Raw genomic sequence first — 23867 nt, forward strand, 5'->3', positions numbered from 1 at the left:
TGTAGTGGAGGATGACCTTGCACTTGTGCACTCTTCCCTCCGCCAATGCTCCTGTTACTAATGTGCCCCATTTATGGGTGCTTTTGGTTCAAGCCTGGGCTTCCTGCATGTTATACACGTTCTCTGTCAAGCTAGCTACACACCCTGCTAAGATTCAACTCATTTACATGTTTTGAGGGTAGGTACTTTATTGGCAATAGTTTAGATAAAGACACAGATACTTGCCATATCACCAGGTTCTCCTGCTTGATGGATCTCTGAACTAGGGTTGGTTTAGGGTCAAACCTAGTAGCTGGTTTACTAGGGCACCACAAGGACCTGAAAGTATCACCCACACAATTGGATGGCCCTACCTCACATAATCCTGAGAGCTTGACTTTTACACTATGCACATTTTATTGTACAAGCAAAATAATTTCAAGAACTGCGAAAAATCTTAAATCAACCCCATCATTTTGTTTATTTAGAGAAGTTCACGGATCAGAAATTATTGGTTTGTTAAGTTTTAGTCCTTAATGTCAGCTATCTTCTCACTGTGCTGTTTCTTTCTCCATGACAGAGCCTCACCCTGAGGTCCTAGCCAGCCAGCACTGCAGGAAGGATGTCAGGCGGATGGGTGTGGTTTTGACACATTGTCTTAGGTGAAATAGTCCTAAAATTTACCTGGGCACATGGATCACATTAGTGACTGTTTCAGTTATAATACTAGTAAGAATAATTTGGGAAGAAGAAATTGATCTCCCTTTTAAACAAGAAGTACATCTGGAGGGAAAGTTTGTATACCTTTTTAGCATAGACACATTTAAAAACTAATTTTTTTTTTACCATATTTAAGCTCTGTCTCAGTATATGTTAAAATGGGTTAATAATGGGATTATTGTAATGATTTGGGTAAAGTTAGTCATTAAAATGCCTGAGCACACAAAATGCTCAACAATTATAGCTTCATTCCTTAGCAGATCGGTAATAATTTTTGTTAGAGCTGTGTTGCTATTTAGCTTATCACCATTTCTACCCAGGTGTGATGGCTCTATGACCAGAGCTCATGAAGATTATTAAGGGCAGGCCTTGTGTAAAATTCCAGAGAGATAGAGGTGAAAAGACATACTTCCTTTCAAGGAGATTTCTCTAGATTGGGATAAGTCATCAAGCAGTGGAGGAAGAAGCCTAGTCGAAGGCTGTATGAGATAGAGGAGACATTGAGAATGAAGTGCCAAGTGACAGGTAAGGAAAGGCACTGAGGAAGGGTAAATGGTGTTCTACTGACTGGAAATAGAGGAACAGCGATCCAAATGGAGGAAAGAGCTGAAGCAAAGGCACAGACATGTGACCCAGCATGGCCCTTCAGGGTACAGCCAACCCAGACTCTGACGTGACACAGTGGAATGAAACAGCGGGGCGGGGTTGCTAAAGCTATTCTGTTGAGGGGTTCAGTGCAATTACTGCTACTCTGTTTCTGAGCTGGAGTGATAGCTATATGACAATTCATTGTATCAGTCTTTTGTTTAAGATGCATTTATCTTTTCTTGTATGTATGAGATATCTCATAATGTTTTTAAATTACATATACAATTACTAAGTGTGACAATTTTCAAGATTTCCTAGTTTTGGGTTTTTTTTAAAAAAAATATTTTCCCCTTTACTTTGGAAAGCCCACAGTGTACATTTTAAAATAACAGCTCCTGAATGTTTCATCCGAGACATTCCATAATTATGAAGAGTCACGTAGAATGTCATTAATTTGTCAGGTTCAGAGGAGTGGGCACTAGTGATGATTTCTGTCTTCAGCTCATGGCTCAGAGGGACACACACACAAACAATTTTTTTAAATGGTATAAAATCATTTTGTGAATATTCACAACAGATAAATACACCAATGAAAATCAGATGCTGATGATTTAATGTGGAATGTAGGAAGATGCTCACATACTGTGTGAATTGAGTAGCATGTGAAAGAATTTAGGGGGAAAGAGAAGATCATGTGGGTCAGATTTGTTGGGTTTCAGGGATTGGCTGGTTCTTGTTAATGGTGTAGGTTTTGTTCCTGAATGTCTGAGGCATCAGAAACACAGCTGCTTTTGGTGTTCCTACTTTTCAGGCTTCCTTGATTAACAAAATGCAAGTTAGCACAACTTCAGTGAGTCATTTGCACTAATCAAGGATCTCTTCAGTACTGTCATTGTGAAAGGAAACAAAAAGATGACTGGTGCTTCCTTATTAAGCAGAGAGAGATGTGCTTCCCTAGAGGTGCAAGGGTTATGCTGCATAAGGTAGCATGGTCTACTGCCCCTCTAGGGTGCATACTGGAGCAAGCATGTCCCTGGAACCTGCCTTTCCAGTGCACTTGCATTAGACTGCCAGAATTACCTCATCACTGCCAGACAGGTCCACAGGTCAATTAAGTTGTATTGTAAAAATTAGAAATAACTTTTCTTTTCCTTGCAAACTATATTATGCAACTTAAATCAGTGCTAATATTTTTCTGATTTTGTGAATTACAAAGTTTAGCCTATCATTTTATTTCTAATCTCATTTCTTACTTCAACCTTAGTTCTTATTTAAGTTCAAGTGAATCCAATTATCACAGTTCTGCTGTGTTAATATTTTCTATGTTTTTAATTATTTATTTATTTTCCAGTGCTGGGGATTGAACCCAGGGTGTTAATGCATGCTAGGCAAGAACTCTACTACTGAATCAAACCATCCATGTCTATATTTTAATTTGACTCATTGAAAGCATGTTCTGATCCTTCATCTTCTACAGAATTGTGGACTTTTTAATTGTTGTTTTTGCTTTATTCATAGTTTGTATCTCAAATCCCAAACCCTTGTTTTTCCCCTCCTACCAGTTCCTATCATTGTTTACTTTCTTGCTTAGCACATTACGAATCTCTCTACTTTGAGTACTTAACTTATGTTCCATCTCAAACATGCTTTGTGGCCTTACTCCCTAATGTGGCTCCGAAGAGAACTCTGAGTTAAACCTTTAGCTCCCTTTCCTGCCTCTCATCCCAGCCTTCTCATCTCATGTCCTTTGATCTTAAATAAAATCAACATGTGTTGCCTATCAACTGACTCAAGGAGTTGATCACCTTGGTCAGCCATCAAGGTGACATGGAAGATGTTGCTGAAGGAGTAAATACTCTAATGTTAAAGTTAGATTGATCCACAGCAGGTGTCTGCCCTGTCTCTAATGGCTGCTGGTTCTCACTACTGTGCTGAATTGGACTTTTCTCTGTAATCTTTTTGTTTTGTTTCCCTTGAGCCATATGTGGGATGTAACGGACGAGTTTAGTTCTGATCCTTTGAGTTTTCATTGCATTTGCACTGGGTCCTGGGGAAGGAGTAGAAGGTAGTGTGAGTAGTAACAGAGGGATGTTATGTTAGGATGAAAGTTTGGCTCTAACTGATATGGAGAAGAAGCATAAGGAAGAGCATACAGGATTCATAGCTGTTTCTTTTCCTCCTTGGATAATTTCTTAAGCTGTAGTAGTAAGATGAGAGAAGTTGGTTATCAGAGAAACATAAATATTTTACTTCAGATGTAGGTGAGGGCATTAGCCTCCATCTACTGGTCCGAGTGTGTTAATGCCATGCTCTGGGAAGTACAGCTTTTGGCAAGTACTCATTGCAAAGCACTGTGGATATCTGAGTTGCTGACACAACGGTATTTCTTTAAAATCTCCTAGTAGGGCAAGGCTACTCATTCCTCTACAGGCTTACTTGGTTGGTTTAAATTAACTGTTTTCATCAGTTAAGAAGGTATTAGGTCATTTCAAGACTTTGAATATCACATGTGTATGTTTTTTCTTTCCAGAACTAGTAGACCATTTCAGAGAAAATCACAAAAATATTAACTTTGTAAAGTAAGAGATGGAGAATGTATTAAAGCACCATGACCACAGCAATTTATAAAGGAAAAAGTTTAATTGGGTTCCAGAGGGTTAGTTAGAGTCTATGATGGAGAAGTGAAGGCATGGTAGAAGGTGCCTGGAACAGCAACTCATACTCATATACATATATACATACATATATATATATATACATATACACATACACATACACACACACACACACACACACACAGTATATGAGTTTACTGTGGCTGTCTTCAGACACATCAGAAGAAGACATCAAATCCTATTACAGATGGTTGTGAGCCACCATGTGGCTGCTGGGAATTGGACATGGGTCCTCTAGAAGACCAGCCAGTGTTCTTAACTGCTAAGACATTTCTCCAACCTAAGAGCTCATATCATGATCCACAAGCACACTGCAGTGAGAGCATACTGGGAAAGGTGCAAATCTTTTGAAACTCCAAAGTTCACCCCAAGTGAAGCACTTTTTCTAACAAGATCACACCTAACCCTTCCCAAACAGTTCCACCAACTGGGAACTAAGTATTCAAACATGAGCCTCTGGGGGACGTTTTCTTTCAGCTATCACAGAACAGTTGAATTAGTAATTTTAATTATATTTTTCAGTTTATAGACCATGTGCCAGAGAAAAAGTTATGAAACAAATTTCAGTAAAAACATTTGATATATGACATTAGAAATCACTTCCTTTGGCATTCATAGTAATTACGGATGTAATTCTGTGTATCTTGCTGTGACTCCAAAGACTGTAGTACTGGTGTCATGGAAATATATGTTATTTCCAAAGTCATTTCATTAAAGATGAAAACTTTAAAAAAAAGAAAGAAACCACTTCCTGTATAAAAAACATTAACAATTGTACCTGTACTGATACATTAATATTTTTACTGCATTTTAACAGAGTTTCTGTGTGTATAATTCTTAAAACAGGGAGACTGTTGTTACTGTAGTCTTTTATAGTTGTCAGAAGTAAAAGCTATGGTGGCTAGATTAGAATCTAATAATATAATATAATACAATATAATATAATATAGTATAATATGGTATAGTATAAAGCTGGAGAGATGGCTCAGTGGTTAAGAGACTGACTGCTCTTTCAGAGATCTTAAGTTCGGTTCCCAGCAACCACATGGTGTCTCATAAGTATCTATTTGAGATCTGATGTCCTCTTCTAGTGTGTCTGAAGAGAGTGACAATGTACTCACATTAAATAAATAAATAAATAAACAAATAAATAAATGAATAAATGAATAATTAGTATAATATAGTTCTAAAATCATACTCTGTCCTACTAAAAATATTTCAGCACTCTTTAGCTAATTGTTCACATTAAAAGTTTTTATGATTTTTTTAATGATAAAAGAAAAACAAAACAATTGGATGAGTTTTAATCTGTACAGAGTATACTGGGGCATTGTTCTTGTTGTTGTCCCTCCTTCCTTCTTTCCTTCCTTCCTTTTTTAAGGCTTCTAAAGAATTTTATTCTGATGTTCTCACTAGCCTGAAATTCACTATGTAGCCCAAAGTGACTTAAACTCGCATCGATCTGGCCTCTCAAGTCCTTAGGTTCCCCAAGTGTGCCACTACACACACCTAGCTTTCCAAACGTCAATCATAAGACATCACTCTATTATGTCATAGCAGTGTCCCAAAAGGAAGGTTTAGAAACCTTTCAGTATCAAGGTTAATGTAATGTCTTGTTCAGGGAGGGGCTGAAGTATTTTACTGCTCGAGCACTTCCTTTAAGTTCTTTTGAGTCTCAGATCTTTGCTTTCATTCACCCACTACCTTTTTTTTTTTTTCTTTTTTTTTCCGGAGCTGGGGACCGAACCCAGGGCCTTGTGCTTGCCAGGCAAGCGCTCTACCACTGAGCTAAATCCCCAACCCCTCACCCACTACCTTTTAATTCTCTTTCCCCCACCTTTATATTTATTGCTAAATCTTTAACATCTCTCTTGTAGCAGGTAGCATTGTTGGTACAGGTTTGCAGAACTTTTTGTGGCCAGTCCTTAGAATATCATCACATCACAGTTCCGGAAGTAGCTGCATGGTGCACGCCTCAATCCAGATGTCATTTCAAGTCAGAGCTCAAATAGCTTACACGTTGCTCACTACTAACAATAAAACCTAGGGTCAGGGAAATGGCTTAATTAATAAAGTGCTTGTCATTCAAACATAAGGACCCGAATTCCAATCTCCAGCACCTACATTAAAATCTTTCGGACATGCCTGTAATCCTAGCACTAGAGAGGCAGAGACAAGCAAATAGATCCCTGGAGCTCAATGGTCATTTATTTTTGATGAATTGTTGAACTCCTGGATCAGCTAGAGACCAAGTCTCACAGCAAAAGATGGAAAGCAATAGAGGAAGAGACCTAACATCACCCCTTGATTTACACACACACTTACACATATGCACATGTGTGTGCACACATACACAATTCAAGTCTAGCTGAGAACATGGTGATCCATACCTGTAGTTCTAGATGCTTGGATAACTGCAGCAGAGGGGTCTCATAAGAGCAGGGTCTGCCTGGTCTGTATAGCAAGTTAAGGCCATCTTAGAACCTGCCTCCAACTTAAAAGGTGTTTGGGAGGCTAAGGCTGTACAGTGATAGTATTTGCCTATCGTTGGTTCAATGGTCACAGGCAGGCAGGCAGGCAGGCAAGATAGAGAGAGGGAGAGGGAGAAAGAGAGAGAGAATATGAAGGAGACAAGGAGAGAGAGGGGAGAATTGATCTGCAGGTGATTTTACATTAAATGAGAATATAAGTGTATGTCAGAGGCAAGATTTAGTCTGGTGCATATCAGTATGTCTCCAAATAGATCTAGCTTCTCCTACAATATTATCTATTAATGGGACCAAACATTAGAACCTAAGACTCACTTAATTTTTTTACTCTGTGTGTGTGTGTGTGTGTGTGTGTGTGTGTGTGTGTGTGTGTACATGCATGCACGCATGTGTGTATTGGTGGTCAGAGGAAACTCATGCCAGATGGAAGTCAGGGCTACTTGGAGGAATCATTTCCTTCGTTCTACCATGTGGGTTCCAAGTATTGAACTCACATCTTCTGGCTTAATGGTAAGCTCCTTACCTATTACATCATTTGCCAGCCCTGTATTTGAAGTGTAAAGGGAGATTCCTTCTTGGAGAGTCCAAACAGACATTGCATGTGGCTTTGCTGTGGTGTTAGTAAGATTCATGCATATTATTATATTTTTTACTTTTTCTCAAACTCCTTATCCGGCTTAGTTCCAGAGAACTAGTTGAGATTATAGTTTTAGGACTTTGTATTCTTTGTATTCTCATGGCCTTGAGGCTACTTGAGCCAAACGTATTGCTAGTCAAATACCATTTTCCATTAATCTTCATAAAACAATGTGTTCAAAAATTTAAATAACAATTTTCTTCAACTTTTAAAATTAGCAACAAAACTGTTTTTGAAGAAAAGTTTAGAAATGTAGTCTACAGATCATCTATGGCATTAGGCTACTAGCTATTTCCCACCTCTCCACCAGAATGTTTCCTGAAAGCTGTCTGAGAAGTCACCAAGGCTTTGCAGATGATGAAACCACATGAAAGATTTCAGTTGCAAATACAACCATGAAGAGATGGCTGTGCTGTCGAATTACCTACCTCCTGAGAACTTTGAAAATAGATGTTATATGTAAATTTTTACCCCAAATTACATTTACTATATAAAGCAAAGTCAGGTTTTAATTTTAGTTATTTTTTTCAGAGCATATATTTATGTAATTTGGGAGTGGTAGTGGTACTGGGGCTAACCTACTTTTCTATTCTAATTTTGAAAGTTAAGAGTCTTGCAGGCCTGGTGGATACCTGTAATCACAACACTCAGGAGGCCTAAGCAGGAGGACCATGAGGTCAAGGCCACCCTGGACTGTGCAACAAGACGCTGTCTCAAACAAACAAACAAAAAGAAAAGAAAATGTGTTATAGCCCAGAGTCCTTGTGTTGCTGCTCTTGCTGCTCTTGCTGCTGTTGTGTTGCTTTGGTACAGGACCCCAGGCTGGCCGCCTGCTCACTCACTGCAGCTGAGATTGACTTGAATTCTCGCCCTTTCTCTCCAGGGCTGGGGTTATAGACAAGCACTGCCAGGCCTGGTCCAAGATGACAGTTCAGTAAATTAATTATAAGTAAAGTTATGATATGGTATGTTTTGTATATGATTATTAAGTATTTGATTTATTAGCTTACATTTTTTTGCTTTTTGTCTTCTAGTTTGCCCGGGTTTGGATACCTGATCCTGAGGAAGTGTGGAAATCAGCTGAGTTGCTCAAGGACTATAAACCTGGAGATAAGGTGCTCCTGCTTCACCTTGAGGAAGGGAAGGTAGGAGCTTCACCTTCATTCCTTGTATTTAGCCTAAAGTGAAGATAGAATTTTACTATAATTTACTATAGTATGATTAATGTCAATTATAACATAAATTTTAAGTTAATTTAATACTCTTTTTACTATTTTGATAAAAATGGTAATTTTTCTACCCCACAGAGAGGTTCATGAGAACAGTATGTGCTTTAAAACACAATCATGTTACCATACACATTTATTATGAAGTTTGCCTTACCATCTAATTTTAATACTAAAGATATGGTTGTATTCATATTTATGTTTAGGACAGTGTTGCACTTATTTCATATTAACTAATACCAGTCTAAGAGTTGATATTTTGCTGAAAGTTAATTATTTGAAAAATATTTACTAAGAAACTAATACATGTGAGGTATCTTGCTAGTCAGCAGAAAGGCTTACAGCAGCTCTTTCTCTGACTGACTGCATTTTGCATGAGTGAACTCACCTTTGTCCTGCAACCTTTAACCTGTCTGCTAGACAGGTTGGCAGGGCATGCCACACTTTCCTTAAACAAAACTTAGTAACATTAATTTTCTTTGAAGAATTTATAGTCCCAGTGTTGAGGGCTGAATGGGACATCTCTATTGCCCTCTCTAAGGCCCAAAGGACATTGCAGAAGAGGACACAGAAAGAACATAAGAGCTGGAGGTTGTCGGGATGGATGTAGAGTTGCTCTGAAATGCTGCTTTCTTGACACAACAGCTATTGCACCTTGAACTTACAACAGCAGTGACTGCCTACACAGGACTGGGTGGCCCATAAATATTTCATCATGCATGGAGGAGTGGTTATAAAGCCCTCCCTGAAGAATTACAATAGTAAATGGTTACTGGGGATGGGGGGCCATATTCTTCTGCAGTAGCCACTGCAAGTTGCTCTTCCTTGAGTAGATAACCCTCAACCCATGCTCATGCAGGCAACACTAATTAGATGCAGAGGGATATCCTCCCAAAGACATGGAAGTGGGAGGGGCTTCTTGGGAAGAAGAAGGATTTATTGGAAGATGGAGGAAATAAGAGACAGGAATAGGAGGAGGAATATGATCAAATTATGTTTGTGTGTATAATTGTGGAAAAAATGAAAATTTAAAATAACTTTCAGTCTAAGCCAGATATGATGTCTCATTCCTGGCATGTGTGATCTGGAGCAGGAAGATTTCAAGTTTGAGGCCAGCTTGGGTATCGTTTTAAAAAACCAGAGCAAGGGCTGGTGAGATGGCTCAGCACAAAGATGCCTGCCACAAAACCTAAAGACCTGAGCTCAGTCCTTAGACTCATGCTGGAAGGGGAAAGCTGATTCCTGAAAGTTGTCCTCTGGCCTCCGCCGTACACTATGGCATGAGCGTGTTTGCATGTGTGCGTGCTGTTGCCGCCCCCGCCAGGGAAGCTGGATTTAAATCATATAATTTTAAATAATTAGGAAATAGAGTTGGACAGCTCCAGGAGCTTCAAGATTTCCACCTAGTGTGCTTTCCCATTGCTGTCATGAACGCCATGACTGAAAATGATCTGGGGAGAGCAGCTATTATTTTAGCTTACAGCTTACATTGCAGTGTCAAGGGAAGCCGAGGGAGGAACGCAAGGCAGGGACTTGGAGATGAGAACTGAGCAGAGAGCACCAAGGACAGCTGCCTACTGCTTTGCTCTGAGAGACAGCATTACTATCGAGAACAACCCATTAAGCTCCCCTCACAGCATTCAGCCACTTTTCTAGTACAAAGTTCCAAAGTCTTCCATAATGTACACAAAGCACATAGGAGTTAAGTGCCAGCATTGGGGGTTGAACCTAGGCTATTCTGACTCTAGGACTAAGTTCTCAATTGTTTCATACTATCACTTCCCATACATGAAATGAAGAGGGGGTGAAAACTCATCTAATGGCTAACGTTTCCTAGGTAGAAATCTCAAGGCTCTGACTTCTTCAACTGAATTAATGAAAATTATTACATTGGGGCTAGAAAGCTGACTCAGTAATTAAGAGTGTGTATTGTTCTTCCAGAGGATCAGAGATTGGTTCCCTGCATCTGCATTTGGCAACTCATACCGGTAATTCCAAGTCCAGGGAATCCAGTGTCCTCTCTTGTCAATTTCATCTTGTACCCATACACAGTACACACATGCATACACATAATTAAATATGAATATAACATCTTAAATTATTTATGTGGATTTACTCTGATGAAAAAGAAGCCATTCTTTCTTGTTTGCCATTTTTAACAGTTTTTCTGATAATGGAAACAACAGGAAATAAATACATTCTAAAGCCAAGAGTTAAATCAGAAATAGGACATAATCAAGTGTATAGGTCTGTTTCATATTAGTCATTACCAAAACAGATGTTGCATCTCTGTCCTCAGGATTTGGAATACCGTCTAGATCCAAAGACCAGCGAGCTCCCTCACCTACGGAACCCTGACATACTTGTTGGAGAAAATGACCTCACAGCCCTCAGCTACCTTCACGAGCCTGCTGTGCTGCACAATCTCCGCGTCCGCTTCATCGACTCCAAACTTATTTATACGTATTGTGGTGAGCTTTGCCGTTGAGCTGTAAGCTTTCCTTTGATGGCTGTAGTCACTGAAATGCACACAGGGAAAGCCAACTGTCACTGAATTTCTCAAACATGCAAAGATCCCTTCTAAGTTATCAGAAAGATTTATCAGTATTCACTAGCTGGCTACATTTCTTGTCAAACACAGTCATTTGTGAATATACATAATTTTGCTCAACATTTAAAGAACAGGTCCCTCTTTGGGGTTCTCCCTTCCAAGTCATTTCAGGTTTAGTGCTGAAGTTGCTAGTTCTCTTTATTTTGTGAATGTCTGCTCTGTGAAGTGTAGATGTTGAAGGACTGGGATTTGGTGCAGGTGCAAGGTTAGTGCTACCTTTCTTCTCAGTAACTTAGACACCCAGGACTGACACCTCCTGGTGTCTGTCTCCCTCCTGCAGTGTGAGGTGCCAGCAGCCCCATTCCTGGAGCCTGGGCGTGTGGCTGTGGACCTTCTCCCAGCCCCATCTGTCTTTGTTTTTCCCTGTTCTATTTTGTTCTTACTGATTTCCTCTCTGCTCTCTGGCTCCTTTTCTCTCATGATCCTCTCTCTCCTACTAATGATGACTCTGCTAAGGTCCAGATCTAGATGGTCATTCACTCCCATGTGTTCGTCGGCTTGCTGACCCATGTTGTTTGTCATGTCTTCACTCTTGTCTGTTGAAACAGATACAGACACTTTTTCCTCTCAGAAGAATTTATATCTAATGTATGTCTTGATAACATTTCTTTTCCTTATTATTTAAATATTTTTCTTATTTTCTTCAATTTATACTTTTAAATTTATTTTATGTGTATAAGTATTTGGCTACATGTATGTGTGTACACCACACGTGTAGTGTGCCAGGTGCCTGTAGAGGTCAGAAGAGAGCTTTGGAGTTTCAGATGGTTATGAATCACCGTGTGATGCTGGGGACCAAACCTGGTCCTCTGCTAGAGCAGTGCTCTTAACCGTTGAGCCATCTTTTCATACCCTCAACTTATTTATTAATTTGTACATGCCATATTTTCCTGTGGTGTGTTTTTTCTTTTGAGACCAGTGTCTCCTGTAACCCAGACTGCCTGAAACTCACTGTGTAGCTGAGAATGACCTTGAGCTTCTGATCCTCCATCTGTCTCCACTCTGACATTTAATATTCTTCAAAACCATGTATTTTGTAATGTGGCACAATGGCTTAAGTAGAATCACAAAGATTTTAGTATGTATCTTGTTTGTTTCTGTTTGCTGTGTGACTCCCAGTGTGATACCTTTCTAAAAGAAAATCCTGCAGATGAATCTCTGATTATTTCATTGGATAAATTTTTATAAATGAGCTTTGGAATTTTTTATTTTTATTGGGGGAGGTGTATTCCATGCCTGTGGGTACTCACAAACACTAGAAGACGGTCTGGTTCCTCAGAGCTGTAGTTCCAGGCAGTTGTGAGCGGCCTGACATGGGTGCTGGGAACTGAACTCACATTCTCTACGAGACCAGCAAGTGCTCCTACCCCCGAGCCGTCTCTTCAACCCCCCCTTTTTTACTAAGTATGAAAATATTTAAATTATTTAAAACTGTTTCTTTTTTGCCACATGGAGATCAAACCCAGAGCTTCACAGATGATTGACAGGTGCTCTGCTTCTGAGCTCCACCCCGTCTAAGTGACATTATTTTAAACCATCTGGTCCAGATGATTTAGACTACCTAAGACTGGTATATTTTGATCTTTGAGCAGTTGCTGCCTTACTTTACCAAGCCTAATGTGCCCATTAGGAGATCACTGATTGCATTTTCTCTCTTGCCCTCCTCCCCCAGGGATAGTCCTGGTAGCTATAAATCCCTATGAGCAGCTGCCTATCTATGGAGAAGATATCATTAATGCATACAGTGGCCAGAACATGGGTGACATGGACCCTCACATCTTTGCAGTAGCTGAAGAGGCCTATAAACAAATGGCAAGGTTGGTAGGAACTTGCATTGTCATTTCATGGCTCTTGTTAGATAAGATAATGGATTCTTTGCTGTGTCGTAGATAATCTAAAGAGACTAAGAACTTGTAAATAATTACACGTATCTTTGACCAATTGGTCTCAGACTGTCTGGACTATTCAATTAAATATTCAATCTCACATTTATAAATGGATTGTATCGTTTGTTTTAAAATTGCCTTTGGAAACCATCATGCTTCTGTGACTAAGCAGGGACAGGTGGTGTTTTATAGACAAGAGAGTCAAAGTTTAGTTGTACAGTAGTAAGTGACTTCCCTAATGTCACTTTGCAAAGTGACAGACAAACTAAAAGAACTATGACCTGGAAAAGTAATCTGTATGATAGCAATTAAAAATCTAAGACAGGACATCGGTTATGTGCATAAGTCTGCAGAGTGCGTCTCATATCACCCACAGAGCCTAACAGTCTGAGGGCAGAGAATGGGAAATAAAGCGCTTTCAAGATAAACGTATGCTCTAAATAATAAATGATATCACGTAATGTGAAAGGGCGAGAGCACTGGAAAGAAAACTAGTTTCTTCAGCTTACAAGGAGGAACTTGGCATAATATGATGTGGGAAATCCTCAAAACAGTTTATAAATAGAAAAGAAACTGATACTATAGAGGCTTTTATTTTCTCTTTTGTAGCCAGTGTACATTTTTGGTCCAGAGCGTGATAGAATTTTATAATTATTTCAGTGAAAAAAACCCATAGAAATGATTATACCCTTTTAATAATAATAGTACTTGTAATAAGAGCCAGAGTTAACCATGAGCTGTCTCCCCACAAGGTATTGATTAGCTACTTTTGATTTATTAACAAAATTTATCTTTACAACGTTTTGAGTTTGTATTGTTATAAACTTTATTGCAGTTGGTAAAACTGAGGCTTAGAGAAGTTCTATAATTTTTCTAAGGTCCATCAATAGGAAGATCATCTTTCAAGTTCAGTTAGTCAACAGTAAAATATTAGTATATAAGTATAAAATTAATTTTACAGTGAATTAGCAGTATATAATAAGCTATATTATATATTTATTGTATTTTATTACTATAAAATATAATGAATATCCAAATTTTAAAGCTTAATGTTTAGGAAATTCCATCTGTCAATACATTTTCCTCTAAGCTGAATAGTATCTGCCAGCACTTGCTTCTTCTACCACTCAGCACAGCCTGAGACCCACTAATCAGCAAAGGAATCCCAGGGACTGCTAGACTCTAAAATTGCTCTCTGAAAGTTTTTGTAGTATTAAAGAATTTTACAATTCTCAGAAATACTTTCTTTGGCTCAAGGGATCAAAGCAAAAGCCTCGTGTGTGGTAAGCACATTCTCAGCCTCCATACTGTTCTTACATCTGAAAGCGTGGGTTTTCATCATTGTTGTAGCAACCCTCAAATGTCAGGACACTCAGCTGGCTTCCTGGCACTGTCCGTATCCCACATGATATCCCCGTGAGTCAGTCGGTGTCATTTCCTGACCGAAGGTTGTTAGGTTTGTTTTCCCCTTTGCCTAGTTTTCTTTTGTAGATAGCTTGAAATATGCTTCAGTTAGTTAGAACGTTTGCCACATATTAATAAGTCTGCACCCACAAAACCTGTTACAGTCACCAAGCAGAGTGTGTCTGCTTTGGTTTAGCCAGGGATCTGCTGCAGAATCCTTTCTTACTTATTTAACCCTTACCAAATAAACATGCCAGCTTTCCCAGGTGTGAGTCTTGCAGTTTCTCATCCCCACTGCTCCTACAGAACCCCCTTATCTTTAGGGAAGATACAACTTATCATTATTGGCAGGAACTTTGTAATGACAGTCCCAAAACCAGGCACTGTCCTGACGCAATGCAGCAGCAAACGAGACAAAGTTCCACCCCACAAACAAAGCCTGGTAAAGAATAAAAGTAAATGAAGTTTATACTTATCACCTATCAATAGGATTATTAATTAAACTGGTAGTGTTATTATAGGACTATTAGCTTTCCTGATTTTGGCCACTATAAATAAATAAGAACAAAGCTCTACTGAGCAAACATTGCTAAGGTTGTGGAAGTATACATGTTTACAACCTATACTCAAATGTTGCAGAAAATACTAGAATGGGAAAAATTGAGAAAGAGAGCAAGTAGGCAACTCCTGGATGTGAGCAATGCATAAGCAGGAATTCATTTTACTGTGTGTGTAGGTTCTACAAGTTTGAAATCCTATCACAGTAACTTCACGGTAACAGAACAGAACAAGCAAGCAAGTGTAGAACTCTGACGATGAGGTAGGAGGCTATTCAGTGATTCGAGTGAGGATGACCACAGGATTTGTTCTGAGACATAGAAGGTTGGCAGTTTCCTTTTTAGAGCTGAAGAGCTTACAGGAAGAGCAGGTTATGTACACGTGGTGGGGGCTAGGGGTAAAGAGATGGGCTTACATCTTGGTTCATTGACTTATTTTATGTGCATGAGTATTTTACTTGCATATATGAATGTGCACCAAACTGATGCAGTACCTGAAGAGGCCAGAAATGAGCCTAGTGGCAAGTGGCTTTACTGTTGGGCCATCATGATAGCCCAATTTTAGTTAGAAGTGACTGTGCCTCATCTCTGTTCTAAACATGTTCCTTAGAGAACAGTGCCCTCGTGGAATACTATACCCTCTTACGTTTAATGGGCCTGTTGACTTCTAGAGGAGAAAAGCAAAAAAGAAAAGGAGTTTGGGGTTCATTATTTTCTCTTGTATTCCTCTTCTTACATTCTTAGTTGTCCTTTCTCATGTTAAACCTGACTTATTTTTTTCACTGTGTATGTGTGTGTGTGTCTCACATGCATAAGTGCGTACACACACACACACACACACACACGCACACACACACACACACACACACACACGAAAACATATGGGAGTCAAGTCTCTCTCCATCATCTCAATCTCATGTATGGACTTCAGTTCATCAGGCTTAGTTCCTAGGCAAGCGACTACCTGCTGAGCCATCTCACTGGCTCCCTGATTGTTTTCCTTTACCAAAATCACAGTATCATTTTCATTAAACCATCAAATTTAGTTTTGTTTCCTTATAGCCATGTGGTGTGGTATTATCTTAATTTTGTGTATTTCCTGCCCTTTGTGTTTTTTGTCACAAAGCAATGTTCCTAAGTTTTTCTTACAGCTTTGATTTAAAAAATAAGTTAGTACTGTGTAGTTAACCTTGGTATAGTTTTAAAAAAATACTATGTGTACTAATTTGCATCTCTCCCAATAATCATAGAACTTAAAACTCAAGATCGCCACAGATTTTACTTTTATCAGCTGTGAGATGGAATAGTTTCCCAAGTGGTCCGTTTGGATCTTACAGTGTCTGTGAAATGTATTCGTTATCTTTATGCTTGATTAGATTAGTACATGAACCTTTTCTTCTTCCTGGTGAAGGACAGAGCATGTATGCAAAGGAGGGACATAGCAGAGCAGAAGGAGCCTACTCCACACCTCCCCGAACCCCTCAAATTAGGGGCATATGCTCTAACAACCCACTCTCTTGACATACTAGTCGCCAACCTTAAGCAGACTAACTCTTCCGGTGTTTTCTGCAAAGAGGAAGAGTGTCCCTGTTCTTCCAGTCATTAAATTATATTGGCTAATAAGTACAGAAACATTTTGAAAAATATTACGTAGACTCTGATTCAAGATCTTCCCTTCATCATTGTGAGGCATCATCTCTGCAGTCTCCTTTCAGCCATCTAGGTGTGTCATCTGGTTTTATTACTTCTGACTTTATTTTTTACCAGACCTGTCTTAGACATCCCTTCTTATTTAGTTATGTGGTTTCTGAATGCTCTAGTGTCCTGAGGTTCACTGGCTACGTGTGAAACGACTCTTGTGGATGATGAAATCTCTCCTGTTAACAACTGTGACTCAGCTACCATGTGGTGCCAAGTATCCTACTTATATAACAGGCTTGGTGCAATGCATGCTGCCTTATAAGGCTGATCGTGCAGATGCGCTGTGACTCTCAGTCAGTGTACCCTAAGTCAGGTTTGCTACCATGTGTGTATATGCCCCGTATTATAGTTTGAGTATAAAATGGCTCCAAAGGTTGTGTCTAAATCTTCCCTCCCTGTATCAGATACGTGTGTCATTGCTATAGCAAGATACATGACAAAAGCAGCTCAAGGCAGGAAGAGATTAGTTTGGCTTACTACGTGAGTTTAAGGTATAGACCTACGTGGCAGGGAGTCACAGCCGAAGAAACTCTAGGCAGCCATCTACTGTGCATCAGCAAGGAAACAAGAGGAGGTGAATGCTTCCTTCCACTGTTTCCTTCCTCCTTCCTCCTTCCTTCCTTCCTTCCCCTTTTTCTTTTACTTTATTCCTCCCTTTTACATCCCACTCACTGTTCCCTCCAGTTACTCATCTTCCCCCATTTCCCCTCCCCTTCTCCTCTGAGAGGGTTGGGAACTCCCTTGACCCTGGCACATCAAGTCTCTGTGAGGCAAGGTGCATCCTTTCCCATGGAAGCAAAACAAGTCAGCCCAGCTAGAAGAACATATCCCACATACAGTCAACAGATTTTGGGGCAGCCCCTGTTCCAGTTGTTCAGGACCCACAGGAAGACCAAGCTGCACATCTGTTACATATGTGCAGAGAGGCCTAGGTCCAGGCTGTGTATGTTCTTTGGTTGGTGGTTCACGCTCTGAGAACACCAAGGCTCTAGGTTAGTTGACTGTGTTAGTCTTCCTGTGGGATTCCTATCCCCTTAGAGACTGTAGTCCTTTCTACTTTCTTCCATTAGAGTCTCCAAGCTCCGTCCACTATTTGTCTATGAGTGTCTGCATCTGTCTGAGTCAGCTGCTGGCTGGAGCCTCTTAGAGGGCAGCCATGTCTGCAAGCATTACGGAGTATCATTAATAGTGTTATGGAATTGGTGCTTGCCCATGGGATGGGTCTCAAGTTAGGCCAGTTATTGTTTGGCCATTCCCTCAGTCCATGCTCCCTCCCCTGTGCCTGCATTACTTGTAGACAGGATAAAATTTGGGTTGAAAGTTTTGTGGGTAGATTGGTATCTCTATAGCTCCACTGGGGTTCCTGCCTGGCTACAGGAGGTGGCCTCTTCAGGTTCCATATCCCCAATGTTGTGAGTCACAGCTGACATCCTCATTGATTCTTGGGTACCTCCCTTATCCCAGGTCCTCTTTTCTCTTCCTAGAGATGCCCCCACCTCCTCACCCTTGTCATTTGCAGGTTTCCATTCATTCTCATGGCCATCTGGCCGTCCTCCTGTCCTTCCCTATACCTGGTCCTAACCACCCCCATTCTCCCTCCCTCCCTTCTCCTAACCAGTTCCCTCCCTCTTTCTGCCTCCTATGAATATTGTATTCTCCCTTCCAAGTGAGATTCAAGCATCTTTGCTTGTGCCTTCCTTTTTGTTTAGCTTCGTTGGATCTGTAGTGTATAGCATGGGTATCCTGTACTTTATGACTAATATCCACTCATAAGTGAGCACATACCATGCATGTCCTTTTGGGACTGGGTTTCCTCACTCAGGATGATACTCTGAAGATCCATCTATTTGCCTGGAATTTTTATTATGTCTTTGTTTTTAATAGCTGAATATCATTACATTATGTAAATGTACCACATTTTCTTTATCTATACTTCAGGTAAGGGATATCTAAGTCATTTCCAGTTTCTGGCTATTATGAATAAAGCTGCTATGAGCATAGTTGAGCAAGTGTCCCTGTGGTATAGTAGGACATCTTTTGGGTATGTGCCCAAGAGAGGTATAGCTAGATCTTGAGGTAGAACTCTTCCCAGTTTTCTGAGAAACTGACAAATTGATTTCCAAAGTGATTGTACAAGTTTGCACTCCCACCAGCAATAGAGGACGTTTCCCTTTGCTCCACATCCTTGCCAGCATGTGCTATCACTTGAGTTTTTGATCTTAGCCATTTAGACTAGTATAAGATGGAATAGCAAAGTTGCTGTGATTTGCATGTCTCTGATCACTGAGAACTTGAGAACTTTGATTTGCATGTCTCTGTTTCTTTAAGTGCTTCTCGGCCATTCGACATTCCTCTGTTGAGAATCCACTGCTTAGCTCTGTGTCCCATTTTTTAATTGGATTATTTGGGTTGTTTGTGTTGACTTTTTTTCTGGTTATGTTTGGTTTTATCCTAGGCCTTTCTCTGAGCTCTCCAGCTTCTGGTATCTGACCCTTTCCAGGCAGTGTTAGGGGTGGGGTCCCTCCCACGCCATGGGTCTCAAGGTAGACCACTCATTAGTTGGCCACTCCTACTATTTCTGTGCCACTTTTACCCCAGCACATCCTACAGGCAGGGCATATTATAGGTTGAACATTTGGTGTTCTAAACCCTCCACTGGAAGTCTTGTCTGGTTATAGAAGATAGCTAGTTCAGACTCCCCCCATTACTAGGGGTTTTCCCTAGGGTCATCTTCAGAGGTTCCTGGGAGTTTCCAGTACACTAGGTCTTTACTTCCCCCTGAAATTCCCACCCCTGTTTCTCTGCATCCCCCATTCCAGTTGTCTCTCCCAGCACCCTCTCCCTCCATCCTCCCCTGACCTGATCCTGTTGTGTGTCTTTAAACCCAGCACTCTGGAGGAAAAGGCTGGTGGATTAGGACAGCTAAGAATACATAGAGAAGCCCTGTCTCAAGATCCAAAAAAGAAGGAAGAGGTAGGGGGAGAGAAGAGAAGAAGGAAAAAGAGGAGTGGGAAGAGGAAGATGAGGTGTGGGAGGAGGAAGAGGAGGAGGAAAAGTTTCAATTATTGGAATGATTTTTTTTTAAATGAAGTTAGCCAACATCAAATGGTAGCTTATGGGAGATGCTGTTTAAAAGATCATTAACAGATGGACAATTTGAAATATTTCAAATAATTTTATAAAATTTTAATTAAGCACATTTTCCCCTAAATTTTTTTGTTGTGGAGCCAAAGAATATTCCCCTTTTCTTCTGTGGTAGGTGTCAATAGTATTATAAAATACTAATGCAAATGAATAAAGTACTGTGTTTGAGATGCAGAAAATTCAGAATGCCAGTAATACAGAGTTGTCCTTAGTTACTCGATTCTAAGTTAATGTTTGTCCTTCTTTTCTGTCCTGTTTATAAGTAGTCATTCTTCTGCTTTGCCTTAGCACTCTGCCTCCTCAGGACGAAAGGCGCAGAAGTGATCATGTCCAGAAGTGGACACACTGCAATCACTTTGATTTGTTTTACAGGGACGAACGAAATCAGTCCATCATTGTAAGTGGAGAGTCAGGTGCAGGGAAGACAGTCTCGGCTAAGTACGCCATGAGGTACTTCGCAACTGTCAGTGGCTCTGCCAGTGAGGCCAATGTTGAAGAAAAGGTCTTGGCCTCCAACCCCATCATGGAGGTAAGACAGAACATTTTCCACCTTTTTTATAGTCGCTAATTAAGAAACAAGCTGATTGATAATAGTACCGGTCAGAAAGTCTAGGGTTTCCAGCACTAAAGTTAAGGAAATACTTTTCTGTATCTTAATAAGAGATCTAGGAAAGCTGAAAATTCTGTATGGTGGCCATTTCAAGTAAACTCTACTGTAGACAAATCTGCTTTACACCATTATTCTGCCTCTTAACTTTGAGAGAGAGTTCTGCCTACAACAGCAGGCAGCAGCTCTTCATACTGACTGTTCCTTGTCCAGGGGTAAAGTTACTCATTTCCTCCCAGTCCTGGGTTCCTGTTTATACTCCTTCCAAATCAGGATCGCACTCACTCAAGCATGAATGAGTTCCATTACACTAGTCCATGGTACATTATGCATAGTTCAAGCTCTTTAGCTACAAATTTTAATTTTTCCAAAGTCTAAGTTATACATACCTAAACCCTAATCACATGAGCATTTTTATTTTTAAAAAATAAATATATTATACAGCAAAGTATAGTAAAGAAATTCAAAATTATAAATTCTTGAGCAAGGAAATATTATGAAAAGATAAGATACCTTCAGAAGCCAAAAACATCTGTGTGTGATGGCTCAGGCCTGTTATCCCAGCAGTGTGAGGGCTTAAGGCAGGAGGATCACCATGACCTTGAGGCAGGCCTGGGCAGCAAAATGAGATCCTGCCTCAGAAAACCAAACCAAAGCCAAGTACATATACAAAGTAGAAATGCCTGTGCCAAAGACAAGGGAATTGGATGCATGACAATTTGATTTCTGAAGGTTTCTAGCTGGGAGGGTATTGTTTGTTAATAATGGTACTTTAGAAAAAGTTACAGTTTCATAAGAAAATGAGAAAATTAGATTTCATTAAATAGAAATCAGAACATGCAGAAACAAACCTTTCTTGTTAAAAATTCACATGGGCATGATTTTATTCCTGTCTTTTTCCTCTGCCAAGTTTTCTTTATTACCGAAACACAGATGGAGCTAAAATTGACCTGATGCACCTTGGTACAAGTGGCTTTTGCAGTAATCTGCCCAGAGGTAATTGTGCCTGGTTTGCAGTGCTGTGTGTAACATCTCTAAAACAATGCTGTGACATATGTCTACATGGCTACCCTTAGAACAGCAGAACTTCCATTCCTGCATGACCTAGACAGGACACTCTGAGGAAGCAGAGAGGCTTCCAAAGCTAGGTGTGCTGCAGGAAGAAGGAGAAAGAGATTCCTGATATAGCATGGGCAGGAAGAAGCAGATGGCTGTGCCAAAGGAAAGTACTAAAATCTAAAATTAAGATTTTGAAAGGATTTAGTTTTGTATATAAGTAGTAGATGTTACTGATGTTAATATCGAAGTCATACATTTTGTGGAGCCAGTTCTTAATTTGAGCTCACAAACAGCAGAGCTAAGTTTAGACTTTTATTCACTTTATTCCCCATGACAACAGATTCCTAGTATCTGACAGAGCCCTAATGCATTCTAGTTCCTAATATTAGAATATCCTGAAATCTTGATTGCAAAGCTTTAAGAAACCTCATGTCTTCTAGGCTAGATCATACAAAACTAGAATTTGAGTTTGTCATGGGAATAAGTCCCCATGGCCCTTCCAGAATATGTCAGGGGCTATGTTCTAACTATTACAAAGAAGGTTCATTGCTTTGTTGTCTGCAGTACAAATCTGAGTTTTGCCAGTAGGAATGATATTAAAATTTAAAACAAGCACAGTTTTGTTTTTTGTTTTTTGTTTTTTTAATGAAAAGCGGCTAGGAGGAATTTACCTTGTTTGTTGAATGAAAAAAATGAATAAAAGTCCTCTTTCTGTATTACTGTTTATTTGCATTAAGATCAAGAAGATTTTCATTGAGAGAGGAATATTGGGGGATGTACTTCAGTGGTAAAGGGCTTGATTACAAGATCCTGGATTCAGTTCCCAATACACAAAAAGTAGAAAAGTTTCAGAGCTGGAAAGATAGCTCAGCAATCAGGAGTACTTCTTGTTGTCGCCAGTGCTCATGACTGATCACAGCACGTGGAGATTGAGGCAGGAGCAGCAAGAGTGGCTGGTGCTCTTGCAGAGGGCCTGGGTTTGGGTCCCAGCACTGGCACAGTAGTTCTCAAGTCCCTGTAACTCTAGTTCCAAGGGATATATTACTGCCTTCTGTTCTCTGGCACCAAGCACACATGCCTTGCATGTACATATAGAAATAAATGAATTTTGTTAAATAGAGAATTTTTCAGCAATTGCAAACAGGTTGTTTCAATTTAAAGGATTGAAATAAAATATGGAAGGCAGAAGTAGGGCTGCACACCTGTAATCCCAGCATTTAGGTTATGAGACAATCGGGAGTTCAAGGTGATTCTTAGCTACACGACGCCAATCTTAACTACATAAAAACAAACAAATAAGCAGACAGACAATTTTGGGGACTAATATCTATAATTTCAGCTCTCTGGAGCCTAAGGCTTAAAAGCATCACCATGAGTTGGAGGTCAGCCAGGGCTACACAGTGAGTTACAAACTAGCCAGGGCTACATAGCAACATCCTGTCTCAAATTAAAATTATAAGCATATGTGCACCAAACACAGAGGTACCCAATTTTATAAAAGAAACACTGTTCGATATAAGTTAAACTGATGTTATAAGTCAAATGGACCTAACAAATATCTACTGAAAATTCCACATGAACATTAAAGAATATATATTCTTGGGGTTGGGGATTTAGCTCAGTGGTAGAGTGGTAGAGTGAGGACCCTGGGTTCGGTCCTCAGCTCTGGAAAAAAAAATATATATATTTTTCTTAACAGCTCTTGGAACTTTCTCCAAAATCAATCACATATTGGGACAAAGCAAATTAAAATGAATATAGGAAAATTGAAATAATATTCTGTATTCTATCTGATTTTAATGGAATAAATATGGATATCAACAGCAATAGAAACTATACAAAGTGTCCAAATGCATGGAAACTAAGCACCGCACTTATGAATGATAATTGGGTCAAATCAGAAATCAAGAAGAAAACTTTACAAATTCCTAAAATTGATTGAAGAGGCAAACACAACATGCCAAAATCTGTGAAATACAGTAAAGAGAAAGATTATACCACGGAGTGACTGCATCAATAACTTGAGAGATCTCAAATTCATAGTTTAAGTACACATTTGAAAGCCTTGAAAAAAACAAGAACAAACAACTCCCAAGAAAGCAGGCAGGAAGAGATAATCAAACTTGGGGCTGAAATGAATGAATGAAATAGAAATGAAGAAAAATAATAAGAAAATCAAATAAATGATGAGTTCTTCCTTGAAAAAGAATAAAAAGATTGAGAGACCTTTCAAGTAAATCCAAATTAATAAAATTAGAAATAAAAGGGAGATATTACAACAGAGATTGAAGAAATTCAGAGAATTATAAGGACATCCTTAAAAATTGTTTTATTTCACAAAACTGGAAAATTTTAAAAGAAATGAATGAATCTCTAGATATGTATGGACTACAAAAGCTAAATCAAGATGAAATTAATAATTTAAATAGACCCAATAATATAGAAATAATATTAACATCCAATAATATAGAAATAAAACTTCCCAAATAAAAAAATTCAAAACCGGGCTGGAGAGATAGCTCAGCGGTTAAGAGCACCGACTGCTCTTCCAGAGGTCCTGAGTTCAATTCCCAGCAACCACATG

At 39.5% G+C, this 23867-nt stretch overlaps 1 protein-coding gene across 1 annotated transcript in view; it reads left to right on the forward strand.

Annotated features, from left to right (window-relative positions):
• Myo5a (myosin VA) overlaps positions 1-23867 on the forward strand; it is a 162196-nt gene that overhangs the window by 35932 nt on the left and 102397 nt on the right. Inside the window, exons 2-5 of the mRNA XM_032911256.1 lie at positions 8123-8233; positions 10614-10785; positions 12598-12742; positions 19990-20146. Coding sequence (XP_032767147.1) covers positions 8123-8233; positions 10614-10785; positions 12598-12742; positions 19990-20146 — 585 coding nt within the window. The remainder of the gene's footprint in view (positions 1-8122; positions 8234-10613; positions 10786-12597; positions 12743-19989; positions 20147-23867) is intronic.

This window comes from Rattus rattus, chromosome 8 (genome assembly GCF_011064425.1).
Source record: "Rattus rattus isolate New Zealand chromosome 8, Rrattus_CSIRO_v1, whole genome shotgun sequence".
Lineage (NCBI taxonomy): Eukaryota > Metazoa > Chordata > Mammalia > Rodentia > Muridae > Rattus > Rattus rattus.